The sequence below is a fragment of the Lutjanus erythropterus genome, chromosome 5 (assembly GCF_056507025.1).
Source record: "Lutjanus erythropterus isolate fLutEry1 chromosome 5, fLutEry1.hap2, whole genome shotgun sequence".
Taxonomy (NCBI): domain Eukaryota; kingdom Metazoa; phylum Chordata; class Actinopteri; order Lutjaniformes; family Lutjanidae; genus Lutjanus; species Lutjanus erythropterus.
In genome coordinates, this window is record NC_139321.1 from 21,108,775 (window position 1) to 21,127,842 (window position 19,068).

The 19,068-nt window shown below is 39.6% G+C and overlaps 1 protein-coding gene across 1 annotated transcript in view; it reads left to right on the forward strand.

The window, feature by feature from the left end:
- dock2 (dedicator of cytokinesis 2) overlaps positions 1-19,068 on the forward strand; it is a 135,446-nt gene that overhangs the window by 24,616 nt on the left and 91,762 nt on the right. The window contains exons 21-24 of the mRNA XM_084719135.1: positions 433-567; positions 6,694-6,802; positions 8,421-8,491; positions 11,082-11,188. Coding sequence (XP_084575261.1) covers positions 433-567; positions 6,694-6,802; positions 8,421-8,491; positions 11,082-11,188 — 422 coding nt within the window. The remainder of the gene's footprint in view (positions 1-432; positions 568-6,693; positions 6,803-8,420; positions 8,492-11,081; positions 11,189-19,068) is intronic.

Genomic DNA, 19,068 nt, shown 5'->3' on the forward strand with positions numbered 1-19,068 from the left:
CCACCCACACCTCTCTCCAACTCCTGTGTGTGTGTGTGTCTAAAGATGCCTGTGGGGTGGGCATGTGCTGGAGAATGATTTTTTTTCATCATGTATCTGAGGGCAAATAAAAATGTCTGTGAGCTGTGTGAAAGGTACATCTGTTGAGGTGTGAAATACTATTTTGCGATTTTTCCACCCTCTCCTCCTTCCCAGTCTTCCCCTCTCTCGATCTTTCACTCTCACTCTGTTGCACTCTGTCTTTCTGCTCTATGGAAGTGAAAAATGGAGTTGGTGATTAACTTTCCAACCTGCGGGACATCAGAGGGAATGACAATTCTAACTGAATGATTCTGATTTCTTTTTTCCTTTATCTTTTCTTTTGTTGTCTCATGATGTTGTTTTCTTTTCTTCACTTCTCGCTCTTCTCTCTCTCGTATTATTCTCTCACAGAAAGTTGATGTCGGTGTTGAAGAGGTATCTGGACGTGTCAAGCAGAGGGGAACAGTGCGAGCCCATCCTCCGAACCCTCAAAGCCCTTGAGTACATCTTCAAGTTCATCGTCCGCTCACGCATGCTCTACTCCCAGTGAGTCTCTGTGTACTGATCATTATGATAAAGACCTCTAATTTGGTTTTGGATCGACAATGATGCAAATTTTGAAGTTTCACACGCACATTCACACACACAGCCCGGTGGTAGTGCATTGCCAGGGTAATCGTTTTTGACAGCTCAGTGAGAAAAGAGTGCTGATTACAGCACTAACGTTGCTAATAAGCATTGATGATGAAGTGCATCGTCCGAATGAGAGCTAATGACAGGGCAGGGCTGCTGAATGGGCAGCCAACGAAACACCACACAGACAAAGTTCCTGCAGGAGAGACTTATGACACCCACTGTGCTGAGATGAGAGCTGCACCATACGATAAGTGTAAACACCATTTATAACCGCAGCGCACAAGTTGATGCTGACAGATCAGAGACGTGATCCACAGTTGTGTTATGTGCTGGGTCTATGGGTGGATTGAGTACTTGTGTGTGCTCTGTGTTTGCATGTGTGCAGGTCAGTAAGACACAATTATGTCTGTAATTTAGTGCTTGTTCACATATGAATGCAAAGTTTATGCATTAAAATTTTATGGGTTGTCTGCCTCTGTTAGGAGAGGTGCATTAGTGGTGGTACAACTGAATTAAGAGGGGATCTAAATGTGTGTGTGTGTGTGTGTATTGGTATGTCTAGGGCTGCAACAAAAAATATTTTTATGCATTATATTTATATTAGGGCCAAAATCAAATATCCCAATATTTTGGACCAGATACCTTGATATCGATATTACGATAATATTGTAGGAATGACTGCTGTTGCACACTTGGAAGGGAGAGTCAGATGATGTATTGCAATCTGTAAGCTCACCACTACATGCCGCTAAATCCTACACACAGGTCCTTTAATTATTGCAGTTCTAGGTGTGTGTATGTGTTTGCCATTCAAAGTCCACCGGTCAATGAAAGTCTGCCTTTTTAATCTTCTAGAGGGCATTGTGGGCTCTGTTTGTTTAAATGTGTGTTTGTTTATTGATGTGGTTGTTATTTATTTATAGAGCGTGTGTGGATTTGTGTAGATGCATTAGCGTGGTTTCCTAAGTGGGTGAATATGTGTGTGTGTGTTTATGTGCATATGTAGTGCACACAAGCCCACACATATACATTTAAGCATACTTCTTCTGTGTGTGTGTGTGTGTGTGTGTGTGTGTGTGTGTGTGTGTGTGTGTGTGTGTGTGCATGCATCACATTATCGCTCCACTGCTCCTGGATTGACTGAGCTCCAGTCGCCAACCTCCCCTGGGTATCTCCGAACCGATAAATCTCACTCTCCTTCTCTCTCTCTCTCCTCCTCTATCTGCCATCCTCCAACTACCTGCAGCCGACAACTTCAACTTGATCCACATCTAAAGTTTTCACATCAAATTTTTCCTCCTACGAGGCCTTGTCATGCCAACAGAGAATCGGGTATTCAAGGCAGCCACCAGCACTGTAGGTGCATCTGTAAGGCTCCGTCATCATCACCATCAAGACTAGCAGTCATTAATAGTTAAATAGGCAGCGTTGAAGATTTATTAGCTTGTCAAACTGGCTTCGTGTTCATGCAAAGTCTATTAGGAGCGTGTGATGTTTACTTGCAAAATATGTAAGGCACGCTGTACCAGATTTTGCTCTTTCCTTCACCTTCTTTCTGTCCTTCACGCCTTATAGCTTTCATTACTTCCCTGTAGTCTGGTGCATCAGTTGTATCTGTTTCTTTTTCCTTTCCCTCGAGCACCTGCTCTGTTCTATATTTCTCCTCGTTTTATCCTCCCCTTGTCCTCTTTCTTTCCATTCCTCATCTTTAAAATCTCACCTTTTCTCTTTCCTTCATTTCTCCTCTTAAATTTTTATTTCAGATATTTTCCCACCAAAGTACATTTACTTTGTTACATTAAAAAAAAGAATATTTTCTAATCTAAAAATCTTTCCTCATTGGTTGCAATAAGGATCTTAGTATGAGATTGCGTTTGTTGTCTATAAGGGCTGAACACATTAATTATTTTTTATTGAAATATTTGTTAAAGGTGTAATTTGGGTCAAAATACCAATTTCAATTAAATATTGTCATACTGTAGATGTGTTTTTTTGTTTTTCAATGCAAATCATGTCATGTAAAATTGATCAGAAAAAATTATAATATCACTCAAAATAATTGCAGTTCAATAGTTGTTCAGCTCTATTTCCTTTCACATCCTTTTTCCCGCTTATCACAGTATCTGTTTTTTTCTTCTTCTAATTTTGTTGTCTTATTTTGGTAATGACATCTCATCAGATCTTTCCTCATGATACAAGGACAGAATATCTGGTTATAATAAAAATAAAATAATGACAAATAGGTTGTAATAACATAATAAACCTGCCATAATTAATATAAAATAAGATGAAAAATAAAACCTACTTATAAAAATGAGATCAAATGAGAATAGAATAAATAGAATGCATGTTCATATGGATAAAAGCTGCTTGATAATAATACTACAATTAAGATAAAAATTAAGAAAATATGGATGAAAATAGAAAATATATTAGGGAGTCACTGCCAGTTAAAGGCTAAAGTGAAGAGATAAGTTTTTAACTTTTTAAAAAAAAATATTTAGCAAGCTGGCCTCCCTGGTATCTATAGGTAGCTTTGGTGTGGAACTGACAAAGGCTTATTTACTCATCAGCAGATGATTGCAGAGTTCTTGGAGGGAAGTAGGGAACAACAGAGCTAGCGATGTAACTTGGTTCTAGACATTAAGCGCTTAGTCTCTAAGAAGGACTTAAAATGAATTCTAAATGTTGACAAGAAGAGCTCAGAGCAGCTAAAACTGGACTAATGTGCTCCCTCCTCTTTGTTCTGGTTAACAGCTGAGCGGCAGATTTCTGAATGAGCTGAAGTCTCTCAGTTGTTTTTTTCAGTAGACCAGTAAAAAGTGCTTTTCAGTTAACAAGTCGGCTTGAAATAAAGGCATGAATTTTTGATTTATAAATGTTCGTACTTAAGCTACATTTTGTCAGCTTGTAAATGTGGGACTGGAATCTAGATAAAGAAACTTTGCTGACAAAAACAATATTTTGAACTCAAGCATTTTTGCAATAATACTAATTGCCTTAAGTTGGCAATGTTTGATTAATTGTCTCCATGAAATGACTCTTAAATTTAAATAGGACTGAACAATTCCCAAGTTAATTGTGTGACTCATTGCACATTTAAAAAATTCAGCCATCAGTCATAGAGGAGCAATTAAGTTTTTATTAAATTATTTGATGTGCCACAGCATTGTTAGTCACCACTTATTTCCTCGCCCGTGTGTCATGCAAAATATCTGATTTGGCCAACCCCGAGGAAACCAAGTATCTCACTGCTTGATTGCAGCATTGAACATTTTTACTGATTGGTCCAGGGGGGGGAACTGCAATTATAAATCAGAACAGGGTGACATTTGTGACTGATTTGCTGAGACAGTGAGTTCATAATTCATGGCGGACATGTTAAGTGTTGCTTTGTTGTTCTCCTTTTTCCTGTTCCTCCTCTCAGAGATGCAGCTCGGCTGTTCTCTTTCTGTACTTGCTCCCCCCATCTATCCTTTCCTCGGGTTTTCCCTCACTCCTTTCCCTCCCCTCTGTCGATTGCCGTCTCTTCATCCCTCTCCCTCTCCTCTCCATCTGTCTTCGGTATTAGTTTGCTGAGCTAGTATGACGTATTTGTGTTGCGCTCATGTGTGGGTATTAAGCGCCTGTCCTGTGTGTTATGTGTGTGTGTAGATAAGTTGCCTATGGTCATTTTTAGTTCCACATACATCTTTTAAGTTGGATTAAAGTGGTGCTCTACAGGCTGTAACATGCTATACTGTATTAATGAATTAGTGAATTATGAGTGACAATCTGGTGTTATCACACCAACACTGACCCTGACACATCTAGACATCATCTCTCCGCACACACACCCACCCACCTACACACACGTTCATGCACAGACAGGCCTGCTGGATTAGGCAGGACAATGCGTCTGTAATCATAACTGTACTCTGCAAAAAGCCCAGTGATAATACCTCTGTGTGTTACCGCCTAATCCCTCCCCCCACATGCTAAATTCGCTATGTGCCACATGCTAATCCTTCCCTCCAGCACTCATAACTTCTATTGTAATTAACAACTGCACAGCTCCAGTGAATCACACAGAGATAGTGGAGAGACAGGGGAAGGAAAGGGGCGGAGAGATGGATGAGAGAAAAGTTTGCTTTGGGGTGGAGGAAGTAGAGCTGGAAGGCTGGCAGTGGAGCGAGTGGGTGTTTTGTATGTGGTGTGAATAGCAGCAACAAAGATAACCCAGTTTTTTTTAAGTCGGAGGAGGATTGTTGTAATCACAGCAGTCAGCGCTTATCAATGTTTAGTTTTACTTTGTCAACATAATACTGCATTGGTTTGCTGTGTCACTGTGAGTGAATTTCTATAATGCATTGAATTACAAGTATAACTGTTTAACTCTTATGGTCTTACACTTACAGCTGGTCCTACTGCTTCAAAAGTAAAATGAAATATCCACTTAAAAAATAAAGGGCCACACAGCACCTTGATGCTGAATGTATTTTCAACCATGTTATTCAAAGAAGATGTGAACAATCACAGCCAATTCACTTGACCTCCCATTTCTGTAAGAACACAACAATTTAGGTGTAATTTAACTTGTTTTTAGATTAGTCTGAGTTAGTTCAGAGAAAGACAGCATGGCTTGGTGCAGATAACTTCAGAAACATTATCATTACCAACTTGGAGACTGTGATAACAAAAGCAACTATTGCTGAATAATTTCCATCTCATTGGAGTGGAGACATAACAGAATGTTTTAAAGATGGCACATGGGAATGATTAAATACAAAACAAGGCTTCTTTATAAAATGTTTAGATGTGGGCATTGGCTTAAAGACTGCTACACATAACATGTTTATTAGAGGCAGGGGCTGACAGTACATGCTTCTGTATAAAAAACATATGCCAAAAAATTGTGGAATCAGTTAATCTTTTCTCATTAACTTAAAATAAATATACAAGTTTTATTTATTCAGGTCAGTAAAATATCTAGTGTTTATTTTCAGAATCCTTCAGTACATGAGCTCTTCTTACTTGAAGTCCGTTGGTTTGAAATGATGAATGCAGTGGATATACTGTGCAGAATTCAATCAACTCATTAAACTCAGAAACATTAAAAGAAAAGAAACATGATTAGCATATTAGCAGACTTCCCAGCATGCATTGTTTGAGAGTCAAAACTCTCCTGAAACCCTCCTTTCTTTTAGTTTGAAGAAAACATATCAGATGAAAACTTGCTCTGTCTCTGCTACACTTAAAGATAAGTCATGGTTGCTTATTTTCACAAGAACGAACACTGTGAACCACGAGGAAAGTTAGTGTTAAATTCAGTCACTTCCCCCTCACACTTAAAATGTAATAAATTCTTTAGGAGCAGTTTCACATGTTCTGTTTGTGCCACTGCTGGAGCAAAGTAACTCCAACTGGAGCAGCTGCAGTGCTAAGTTGTTCTGTGTGAAAAGAAGAACTATTTGAACTGAGAAAATGTAAAAGAAAATCCAGTTTTTTTGTAATGTTTGTCAGTGTGATGTGAAGAGTGTGAAGAGTTGTTGGTTCATCTTAAACTAACTGAACAAGTTTTCTCAAGTCAATCCTCAATATTCCCTTGGATTATAAAATTAGATTGAAGAGATATAAGAATCATGTAATAGAGGTGACACCAAAGGAAAAGGAGCAAGTATATCAAGATATAGTTGCAGTATAAGTTGCATTTTTCCTTTTTTTATATTTATGTTAATAAATGTATTCTTTTTCTAACACTCAATAATCTTTACATATTTCTGTTGCACGGATAAAATGTAAATAAGGCTCTTTCTGTTGACTTGGGCTTTTTGTCAGCTACCCTAGTTTTGACCCTTTGTCTCTTATTCACTCTTATTATTATTCGCCCCGCTGTTGTTTTGACTCATCTTTCAGTTCTTTTTTTAATCTGGTTTGCCTCCTTCATCCTTCCCTCCATCTCCATTGCTAATCACGTCACGTCATGTTTTCTCCTTTTTTGCCCTTTTACCTTTTTTTCCCGTTGCATTTCCATTAATTTCCTCCTGCCCCTGCCAGGCTGTACGAGGGGAAGGAGCAGGAGGAGTTTGAGGAGTCGCTGAGGAGGCTTTTTGAGTCCATCAACAGCCTGATGCGAACAGACTACACCACCACTCTGCTGCTCCGGGTAATCATGCACACTCACCCTGCACCCATACTTCAACAACTAGTGCTGCTCTGTACATTCTTCTTATCTTTATCATCAAACCTTTCTTAACTCTGCTTCTGTTTTTCTACATTTTCCTGTTTCATTTTCCTGCTACTTCTAATGCTCCACCCTCTCTAATGTGACCTCTCAATCTGATTCTAAAAACATCACTGCTCTGCTATTTAAAGATTCATTATGCAAGAACTGGCTTTTTTTTTTGTGATTTGGCACCTGTACACTTACAGAGTAATTCACTTACACAGCTGTCGTAAATATGGACAGCTGTACACACATTACTTATGATCAAACCCTAGTGAGCTGACAACTTTGCTAACACAGCCAGCAACACGAGCAAATGCAACACCAGACGTAGCAAGCTAACTGATACTACTTCAACAGCCGTCCAACAGCAAGAAGGCTCTCACCAAGGACTAAAACCAGTCCAACATTTACTCTTGTCGAACATCTTGCTTGTTTACCTCAATATAAAAATAAAAGCAATACACTTACATTTACATGACAAACTCCCATAATGAATAAAACTGAATTATACTAATTCAAACTAAATAACAGGTAAAGTACAGTCGATATTCTTGGTGTTTCACAAACCTCAGCAATTCTTTTGCAGAAATATGATCATATTCACTAACCTGTGGAAAGGCTGCTGTCATCAGACACATCACACCTTGTTTTTTATATCTATGCACCCCAGCGCTGGGGTTAGGGATGCTCACACTGGCAGCTGATGAGCTCAGTGTGGGGTAACACACACAAGCAGTTAAGTACGGTGCATCCCTCTGCTTACAAGTGTGTGTCCTGTGTGCCTCCAGATGATTCCACTGTTTACACTCATTTGTTGGACATCTTGCCTGGTGTTAGAATCTTTCTGGGTCAATACAGGTGCACTTTGGGCCACAAAAAATTACCTACAATAAAATAATGTAGCTGCATGAAGATAATATATCTGCAATAAAATAATATGGCTATGTGCTCATTAATAAGAGAATTAAAGAAGACATTTAAAAGTAACAGTAAAGTTACATTCCCTATAACTAATTACTTTTACAATGTGGTAATTGGTGAAATGATTCAATTACATTTTGAGACAAGTAAGTGAGTGAATTTCAGTAACTTGCCTGACACTGGTCACTGTCCGCACCAGAGGGTAACTGTTTCAATTGACAGCTCAAGCCTGTGCCACCAAAATGAGGCACAGTAGTCTGTGTTTCGATTCAGTCCAGTAGGTACCAGTCGTATAGGAGTTTCATTTTATGTTGTTTTAATGTCTTCCTCTCATTCTCACTACTTACTCTGAGGCAAACCTACAAACTGGTCAAGTCACAAAAAGTTTGGTAGTTTTCATGCACTTGTGATGAGTGACTGTGTGATGGCAAAGTCACCTTCCTTTCACCAACAACTTCCACAGGATTTCAAGAATTTCAAGTAATTTAATGGTGTTTACTTGTGGTGTGTGTGTGTGTGTGTGTGTGTGTGTGTGTGTGTGTGTGTGTGTGTGTGTGTGTGTGTGTGTGTGTGTGTGTGTGTGTGTGTATGTGTGTGTGTGTGTGTGTGTGTGTCTGTGTGTGTGTGTCATCAGGTCGCTGCTCTGAAGTACCTGCCAACGGTCCTGCACGATGTTGAGAAAGTGTTTGATGCCAAACTCCTCAGGTAAGCTTATACCTTCTAAAGATGCACACACACACACACACACACACACACACACACACACACACACACACCAGTGCCTTATCTTTGGTCTTATTCAGGGACACTGACGGAGAGGATATATGGGAGCTTTCAGTTTATCCCAAGTTTTCCTCCTGGCTTTGTTCAGTGACCCCCGTCCGTCTGTCGCACACACACACTCCACCCTGCTTGAGCTTTACCTTTTTTTTATCAGGTGATAAAAATCTCATCAAACTGACATATACACAAGGACTCACACTCAAACACACTCTGCAGCTGCCCCAGAGTGAATTGACAATTTCAGCGAAACCATCAAACAAAGCCCATTGGAGCTCCTTCTCTTAGGTTTTATTCTCAGGCTGGAATGGCCTGTTTAACCTCTGTTCGACCCAGAATCACACTTACAACACACTGTTTAGCCCAGGAAATGACCTCAGTGCCTATACTTGACCAGTTCTGACCAAACTAGAAATTTCAGGTACTTTATTTGTCCTTTAGCAATTCCACAACCAAACACATATCCGTTGTTTTGATATGATCTTACAACCCCAATTCCAAAAAATTTAGGAGGTTGTGTAAAACATAAAAACAGGGGACAGTATCATGATTGGATATTAAAGGGGAAGTCTCAAAAAGCTCAGTTGTGCACAAGCATGGATGGGGGGGTGAAGTCACCACTTTGTGAAAAACTCTGTGGTCAAATAGTCCAGCAGTTTAAGAACAATGTACAAAGTTGCTTTTTTTGGAACTGAAGGAAGAAGATGTTAATTGAAGTTTTGTTGACTTGCTGCACAATTTCAAACCCATAACTTTTCACCTCTCTGTGACCTATGCGTGCCTTTGTGTGTGCATATGTATGTTTGTGGATTATCTCCATCTGTCACTTCAGTCCCTCAAGTGGCTCCATGTCAACACAGCATCACAAAGGTGCTACCTTTAACACCACAAGCAAATACACACACACACGCAGGTAGAAAGGTGATGAGGGACAGAGAGTTAAAAATCAACACACATATCCTCACTTTCTGTCATTCATTTGCTCTTTCTTTCTCCTCCTCACACGTTCACTCACTCTTAGTGTCTGTCTTCTCCACTTCTTTACACACACATGCGCAAACACAGCAGAGCCATCTAAACTTGAAAGTAAGGTCCCCGTTGCATTCCTGATCAGGACTGCCTCAGGCAAAGTTTCCAAAAAGCAAGCTGTGAGAATTACAATCACCGTGCAGGAGATGGACATCAAAGCTTTGTCTCGTCTTCTGTATAGTCGCATTTCTTGTAAACTCACCTCTAGTGTGATCCGCAGAATGGTACAAGCACATACATTGTCAGTTATGCATGCTTTTTGTTACCTCTCTCTGTCCTTTGCATGTCCATGTGGGAATGAGCTGACATTTTGGGTTTTAATTAAATTCAGCTCAGATGATTAGTGGGCCTGATAAGTCTGCGCTGACCCTTTCTGTGGCCCCGGTGTGTCCTCATGCCAGCTCATGCACATCAAAAGTCATACAAACCTTTTTGGTGTGTCGGGGTTTTGTGACCAGAGGTGTTGCATTTCATTCTTTCATACCATTACCGAAAGTGCTTCTGCAACCTGTGTGGCATAATTTAAGGAGACAGACAAACAAATGGAGACAGAGGGCTTGCAATGCTCTGAGCATTCAATCTCTCTAAGTGGCGTCAGGGCTTGCAACCAGCCTGTTTAATTATTCTAAAATTGAATTTGGGGTGGAGGATGACTCAAACCTGTGTCTTCATTAAACCGTGTTCAGGCTTTGGCTCATTTGTTTTCATGCAGCATGCACTGCTCTGCTCATGTGTGTGCTGCACAACCATTGCTTTTAGTGGTTACATATTTTATGACCTCAAAGAAGAGATGTTTTAAACTTGATGCACTAAGCTATGGTTGTGTTTTCGATCTTTCAATCAATTACCTGGTGGCAGCGACAGTAGATACACTTATTATAACAAATATATAGCAAGTGTTAGGTGTTCAAATTTGAAAAATTGAAGTGGCACAAGCACAAACTCTAGGCTACATCACACATGCTTACACACATGGAATTTGAAGTCAAATTAAATGTTTCACATAGATATAACACAGATATAACAGGTATAGGCATACATATTTGTATCAGTGGTTTTGTGATGTACCATTATGTAGGCCTATGTTCAAAGTGTGTGCATGTGAATTTCCATCATAATTGATCTTTGAGTTTTTATTCAGATAAGTGCAGGGAACTTCCATGGTGGACCAGATTGAGTTAATGATTTTACATGAGTTACTGAAACAGAGTTATTAAATTGTATTTCTTATGTAAAATGAAAAAAGCAAGGTTTTTAAGTCTGCGACAAATTAAATTAAGATTCTGAAAAAATTAATTTGAAGCCCTGCGTGGTAGGAACAAAAAGAGCGAGGAGTATATTTGTTGACATTCAAAACATGTGCAACAATCTGTAGAAAATAATTCTTGAATATTTATCATGCTTGTTTAAAAAAAAAACCTGTTGCTCTACCCGTATAATGATTTGCTGATTATATATTCCACTGCCTATTGTTTTGTCTCTCCAGTCAGTTGCTGCATGACTTTTATTCCTGTATCCCCCCTGAAAAACTCCAGAAACAGAAGGTGGCCTCCATGACTGAAATCGTCAGCAGCCAACTCTTCCAGAGACAAGGTATGTCAATTTTTTTCCAATTACAGGCCTCAAGCACTGAGCTGCTAACCAGGAGCCGACTTAACGGTCGTGTGAAAAACCAATCAGAGATGTGTGCAGTGCCAAACAACTGCCAACCCATTCTGTGTGAAATCCTACAGAGCATTAGTTACTTCTCACTTAAAGGTTGAGATCACATTAAAAGGTCTATTATACAGTGAGTAATTCCAGCCCAAGTAACGGGACTGGGCAGACAGCTGTTTCCACTGTACTTTATGACCAGTATAAGGTAGTCGCTTTGCTTTAAAGGTTTTATCTTGATCCAGCACAGTGGATAAAAGTGTAGTGCTAATACTGCAAGGGTAATGTTCCATTCCCTGTAGGGCAATCAAGTAAAGCACTCTGGATAAAAGCATCAGCCAAATGGTGAAAGGACATACTGGTGTTTATGCATTTACGGTTTATTTGGTTTACTGCAACATACACACACATTCAATTTAATTTATATAGAATAAACTTGACTTGACCCCCTTACATAATTTCATTGAAACATTTACCCCATTTACACTGTAAAAAAGAAAACAAAAAAAAAACGTTGTTTCCACGCAGTTTTTGAGTTTTTAGTCCAAATCAAATGTTGAAGACGGTTTTGTTGACATATGCTTTTGTGTTGAGTTGATTTACTTTTCTTACTTAGATAAACTGGCTCTTTGAGTTTTAGAAACCAAAAACATTCTGTATTTCAAAATTGTTCACACTGAGCTGTGAACCAAATCTGTCTTTATTTGGGTGCCTGAAAATTAAACGGTTGTGAAGTGAAAATATTAAATTATTAACCATTGTTTACTCTCACTTTAATGAGTTTACTCAACAGTTTTTGAAGTTTATATTTTTTTGTGTTAACTTAAAAGAAGGATTTATTTACTTCATACAGGAAAAATATGAAGAAAAGAGTGAATTAGATAAGAAGAAACATAAATAAAGAAAAGAAAAAAAACTGAAAGGATCCCTTCAGAAATTCAAACAATTAGATTTACAGCACCAATACAATTAGAAATGGAAGAAGAAAGCATGGGATATTTAGAGTTTTCCATAGCCACACACTTCATTAAATCATTTTTCCCCATTTCATATTATGTTGTTCTACTTTGTAATTATTTTCCAAAAGAAACAAAATGTTTTCACTTAAGTTCATATTAGTTCTTCATTGAGCTCTTACCACAATAATTGTATTTATTATCCGGGGACAGTTTTCATCCAGAGCCCCCAATATCATGGTTAATAAAGGTGTAAATTTAACGTGGATGTTTTTCAGCTTATTTCAAAAGTTAAGACTTTGAATTTGATTAAAAAATTTAACCATTTAGTAAAGACAGTTGTCTTGAAATTGAAATTAGTTTTCTCAACTTCAAATAATGATGATATGGATGTTTGTGTTACCTTTTCTTCAGGGGTGATTTTCTGTTGAGCTGAGATGTTGATCCTGTAGCCCAAAGTTTCAGTGCTGCTATGTTCACCTCCACTGACATTACAATCAGTGCAATGGACCCCATTCAGATACCACCTTATTACAATCAACACAAGTGGCACCTCTTAATGTACTCCTCCACTGGTGGTAAAGGTCATTTCAAGTCACGCTTGCTGAGATGAAACAATCTTGAGGCTAAAATAACTTTGACCCAAACAGATATTTGTTAGTCACGGCGGTATCTGAAGGATTTCTTTTGTCCTTGCGGCACTGACGTTCCCTTTCGAGCTAGACTGAAAACGTCCGTGAACTTGATTGCAAGCAGAAAATGAGTATACTGTTCACGCCTCGGTGGGTTTTGGTGGTGAATATAGAGAAAGATAAGTGTTATCCATATTAATGTCACAGGTGATACCTGCCATCTGCCAGAGGAGAAGAATAATATTGCCTAACGTTTGAAGCAGTGAAGAGACAGGACGTGTTCTCAGATCGCCGCAGTTTCACCATCATTTATGTGTCACTTCTCAGTCAATGCCTATTCTACTTTTAAGTGATTTTCAGTAGATTTGGTATAATTGCCGGGGACACAAGTTTGTCTGTATCGCACCTTTTTTAAGTGCACTACACATCGATGGTCACACACTCTGCATCAATCAGTCCGCCCCCTACCTCTGTTCGGCTCTATTATGTCTGTCTAATGTGCTTGTAGTGGGCTGATAAGTGGCGGGTTCCCCTGCATAGGAACACATGGTGATGGATAGAGTGGGCTAATGTTGTGCTGCTGTATAATACTGACTCGATAAGGGGGCCCATAATCGGGCCTCTGCAGCGCAAACACCAGAATTGGAAGTTGTCTGTGACTGATTGCGAGAGACCAAATTTGGTTTGCGACAGAAATCGGTCTGAGTGGGGCTGAGATGGGATACATGCTGGGCTGTGCTAGACAGATTAAGTCACATCATAGACATATCTCCATGTGTGTTTGAATGCATTCTCATACCTGCAAACAAATTTGTATGTATTTGTTCCAGAGTGACTGATCACACTATATCTGGATGTGAGTGCATTTGTGCATTTTTGTGTTTGTGTACTGGTGCATGCTAAATGGGCGTGTGCGCTAGCTGCCTTGAATGTTGTTTTTGCCCAGTGTAGCAGTGGATCTGCTCATCAGTCAGTCACTGCCAGCCAAGTCAGTGGCCGGTCCAGGATACGGTCCTTTGGTATTGATCCTGGCTCCGATGATTGATTCCCTGGGGGGCGAGACGACAGGCCTGGCCCTCTGGCTGGCTGTCAACACGCTCAGAGTCACACTCTGTCACCAGGAGAGGAAGAGGAGAGGGAAGAAAGTGATGAAAGTAACAGGAGAGGGAGCAATGGGGACGACAGGTATGGAAAGATAGAGAGGGATAAAGAGAAAAAAATCAAAGCAATGTAGAGCCTTGTGCCAAAACGCTATATATCAATTTTGGCAAACAAAGACCTCTGAATTATCAGTCAATATATGAAAAAAGATAACTGTCCTCCAACTATTTTGGAAGCAAAGATTTGGAAATTACTTTTTTCTCCAGTCATGGCCAGGAAAGTGTTTTGAATTCATGCCAAGAGTCATTTTGAGTGTTTATAATTTTTTAAAATGGTGAAAGTCTCCTTTTGGAATAAAACTTCAAATGAAAAAAATGATGGCGGTGGAGCCAGAGTCTGGAGTAGATTCTCACACCCGCTCCTGAAAAGCTGAGAACCAGAACAACATGTTCCTACAGTTATCTCTAATTTAAATCTGCACCTGTCCCTGAACTGTTAATGTAAGTCCCGCGATCCAACACGCAGCCATGATTTAACACACATTAAGCCACTCACTCGCGTTGTCAACTGGCAGCGCACCTGTGCTCCCTGCAGATGTCATTGTGTTTCCATAGTGATGCTGAACCTGTCTTGTGGTTATCAAAAATGAATACTTTTAAAAACTTTTTACATGCTGCAAAGCCACTGACAACATTATTCTCACAATCTCTCTCACCAAATTTCTCCCACATGTCCGACTTGGCCTTCACTGATGCACTGACAAATTGAGAATTTCTGCTTGCTAATTTTCCTTTTATGTCATCCATTTTAGCTGTAGATGTAAATGTTAAAAATTATGCACAATCATTTTCATCTCAACGTTATTGTATTGTATGTTTTATATTATTGTTGTCACCTGCTGCCCACCTGCAATTAGTTTATTTTCACTCCTGCCTGCAGGTACCTGACCTGGTCAGGCAGAAGTAGCAAAGACACCAAGGAGATAAAAAAACAAATAGAGGAGGAAGGGAGAAAAAAAATACCAGAGTTAATTTGCAAAGGCGAAAGACAGAAAGAGAATGAGGGAAGAATCTTTAGGGGAAAATGCCACTGATCAGGAAGAGAGGAAAGAGGAGAGACATGATGATGGGTAAAGGTGGGGCATGTGCAGAGTGAAATGTAAAGGGATGGGAAAGATGGATGACGGGGGAGTGGGGCAGAGACGAAGGGCGGTTGAAAGAGAAGGAACAAGGGAATTAAGGTGCATAAAGATGGAGGAGAGAACAGGTGGATGGTGGTGGTGCTGAGAGCAAACAAAATAGCTTGGGGAAAGAAAGAAAGAAATAAGAGTTTGTGTGAGAGATTGGCCTTGTTTTTTTATTGAACAGTCCAGAAGTGATTAAAGTTTAAGGCCTGCTCGCATGGAATCTCTGCTCACACGCAATCTATCAACAAGCCAGCATGCTGTTGGTCAGCGGTACCTGGCCCCTCCTCCACTCTCTTTCCTCCATCCTCTGGCACGGTACTTATTTATTTATTCGTTCATTTATACATCGGTCCATTCCATCTCGATCGCTGCCTCGCCAAATGAGGGCTGACACTCACTCTAATTGAGATGCATTTTTAGCATTGGGATGCTAATCAGAGGGCTTGTATGCTGGGGTGCCATTCGTCCAGGAGGCTGAAATATGCAGCAGAGTTAAATTATATATTTATAATAGCTAATGGCCCCGGGTGTCCTATCACTGCACAGCAATACATATTTAATAACCCCTACCTACCTGTCTGTCTGACTGTCTGTCTAAGCAGGCCTGCCCAGCTCATCCTCCAGGGAGAAATGTCAAGCCACTGACAGTGTAGGAGAGCTTAGATGATGTAAGGGGATGGTGTGTGTATGTGAGTGTGTGTGTGACAGGAGATCACTTGCTTGTTCATGTTTGACAGAGGGTGAGTGAGAGCGATCTTAGAGATCATTATTTTTGGTTTTTACGCTACAAAAAAAAAATTGTCAATTAATTGGCCTTCATTTTAGACATAAAAAAATTATAAAAACTCATTAATACAAATCTGGGTGGTAATGGGATTATATAAACACAATTTGAAAGAATTATTTTAACCTTTGCTTGTTTTAACTCTTTTTTTGTTTACTTGGAGGAGCATAATGAGCAGCACATTTGCATTTTCTCCACAGTTTTTTTCCTCACATACTCCTGCTGGCAGATTTTCTAAGCTGTCCTCATTGCAAGAGGACAGTGTTTAAACCACAGTGGTCAGAATTAGGGCTGCACAGTTAATCGAAATATGGTCAAGTGCAATATCCAAATCACAGAATTTTTATGAGACAGGAAAAAATGTGTGACAAAACAGCTTTATAATGAAATATCGTAGTGCTGCAGAGATGGCCTGGCCAACGAATCTTGTTCCTCAGATGTAAGAAAACATGTTTGTTTCATACAGAACCCAACAAATGACACATCACCATGATTTTAATATTTTTTGTGAAAATGAAAATTGTGATTCAAAAATGATCATTCCCACTAATACTCAAAATAATTGTAACATGATTCTTTTAAACATATCATGCAGCAGCGGCGTAAGGTAGTTGCAACAGGCCCCAGTACACACTATTATAATGAGCCCAGTGCATGCTATAGTTACAGGTACTTGTCCTCCTGTTCTTTTCTGTCTTGTCTTCTGCCACCTTTATGATTGTCAGTCTTGATAAATTTTGTGCGTAAGCTAGCTGTCGTATATTTTATCATCTAATGACATGATCAAGTAGACCTGACATTGGACAGCAGTTATTAGCCAGAAAAAATAATTAAATGAAATCATTCACTTTTCATAGTTTATTTATAGTTTTGATAGTTAATGTAGAATAGGTATATCATTTTGTTATAAATTGCCACTGATTATTTTCCAAAAAGAAAGAGAAAACCATGACAAAGATAAGTTTGCTTTTCAAAGTTCGAAATAGCAAATGGCACCATTATTCATTTAATGTGATAGGGATATTTCTGAGGTGCCAATCTGAGACATTCGCAAGGGCCTATTCTTCACTCATCACATTGTTTGAAGGCCTGCACTCCTTATGGGTCCCCCCTCATCCCATGGGCCCCGGTGCAACTGCATTGCCTGCACATTGTTTATATTTATGACCTATTATGCAGCTCTAGTCAAAATCTTCTTTCAGCAGGAAACACTAGAACATATGGGCGAATGGGGACTAAACTGTGGATATAAATTTAGTATAAATTTATCTGCTCATTCTGAGAAAATAGGGAAAAATACAGTGAAAACCAAAAAAGCTAAGTCTTTAAATACAATGTATGTATGGGAGAGTCTCGCATACTTGTATGTAAGGTTGTTTTTTTGGCAGTTATTCTGTAGGAAAGCAGTTGCTATTTCTGTAATGAGGTCCTGTCACATGGTCACATGCATTCATTTTTCTCCAACCCTTGTATGTGTGTGTATGTGTGTGTGCTTGTTTAACTAATTTGTGGGGTCCAGTTATGTGGGTTAGGGCTTATTGGTGCCCACAAATATAGTAACACAAGTGTGTGTGTGTGTGTGTGTCCTGTTTGTGTCCAACTTCCTGATTTTCTCTGTCCATGTGCTTGGCTTTCTCATGACTGGTTGTGTACATGGGCAGTGTTTGAAGGGATTGGATTTTTTCCCTCTTGCTCAAAAATACTCCTCTGATTTATTCAGCATACCCTCCTGGGATTAAGGATCTTGGCAAGCATATACTGTATACACACACACGAACACACACAATGCACCCATACGCAGTCTGGCACGCATGCACAGATCCACATGTGCATCCTGTCATACGGGTTAATCTGGTTTTGAGACAAAATTAAATTTACGAGGCGCATTATGGCTCAATTTAGGCAAATTATAATGCCGTCAGGCAATCACTGTGACAGATTGAGAGCATCAACACTGATAAGGGGGGAGGGGGTGGGACAAGAGATCAGGGAGAGCAAAGAGCAGAGGGACAGAGAGATGAGTCTGTCATTTTGTTTGCCCACTCATTTCCCAAAGCTGGTCAAAGTCCCTGCTTCAATCCACTGTATTTTCTCAGCCAGGCTGCTATTTCCCTTCCTCCATCTGTACATCTGGAGGAAAGGCTGCAGTCATATCACTTGTGTTGTGGTACATATTAAACAGATTGAAGGAAACCCCACACGTTTCAGTATAATGCTCTTCTAAGATTAATTGTTACTGCTAAGTATCTCCATAACATGATGTAAAAAAAAAAAACGTAATAGAGAAAAGCTGCCTGTGCAGAAGGTTTTTTATTTATTGTTCATGTCACTCCATAGAAACAGCAGCAATCTCATTACTTAAATTGCTTGCGTTTTACTGCAGCACATTATACAGTATTGTTGACATTGTTCACACCCATGTCTATATTCCCCCTGCTGTGATTACTTAACAGATGCATGTCAGTGCCTGATGAATATGGATGAGTGATGAACTGTACAGTTATTATCGTCAGGATTTAATCAGTGCTGAGTGATCTCTCGTCCCCACATTCTCTACCAATCAGCATTAGTGACAGGTCACTTTGGGCCCCAGTTCCAACCGTACTGAAGGTAATTTTCTCTATTTGACTCTAAAAGAGCTTCAGATGACAAATATATTGCTAAGTAACCACTTAAACAATTACCTTCTTTACTCCCTGTGGTCTGAACTTATATACAGCTGTGTTAATATCTTACTTTAAATAAATCTCCTGTGAAAAGCTATTTAATAGTGGAAAGATGATGTGCGATGTAAGTGTGAGGTGCACCTGGAGGGTAAGCAAGTGTTTGCATGCACCACCAGGGACTTGCATTTATTGTTACATATTTCTTCTGGCCAGTCTCAAAGCAGCTGGTTGAGGTGTAATTTCAAAGCTGTCAGCTTTACTGCAGCTCAGGGTGTGTAAGTGTGTGTCTGTGTAACAGGTTGCTAGGTGGTCCAGTAAGCCCCCATGTGCCCATATGCTGTATCCTCACTAATATAGACATATTAAGAGACAGACGTGAATCATAAAAAACATAATTGTCATATGGCTGCTGTGTCCCCTCAGGCCATCTCAAAAGTGCTGCTGTCTGTTCTGCTCAACTCTGCTCTTTATGAACTGCAGTATCTTTGTTTACTG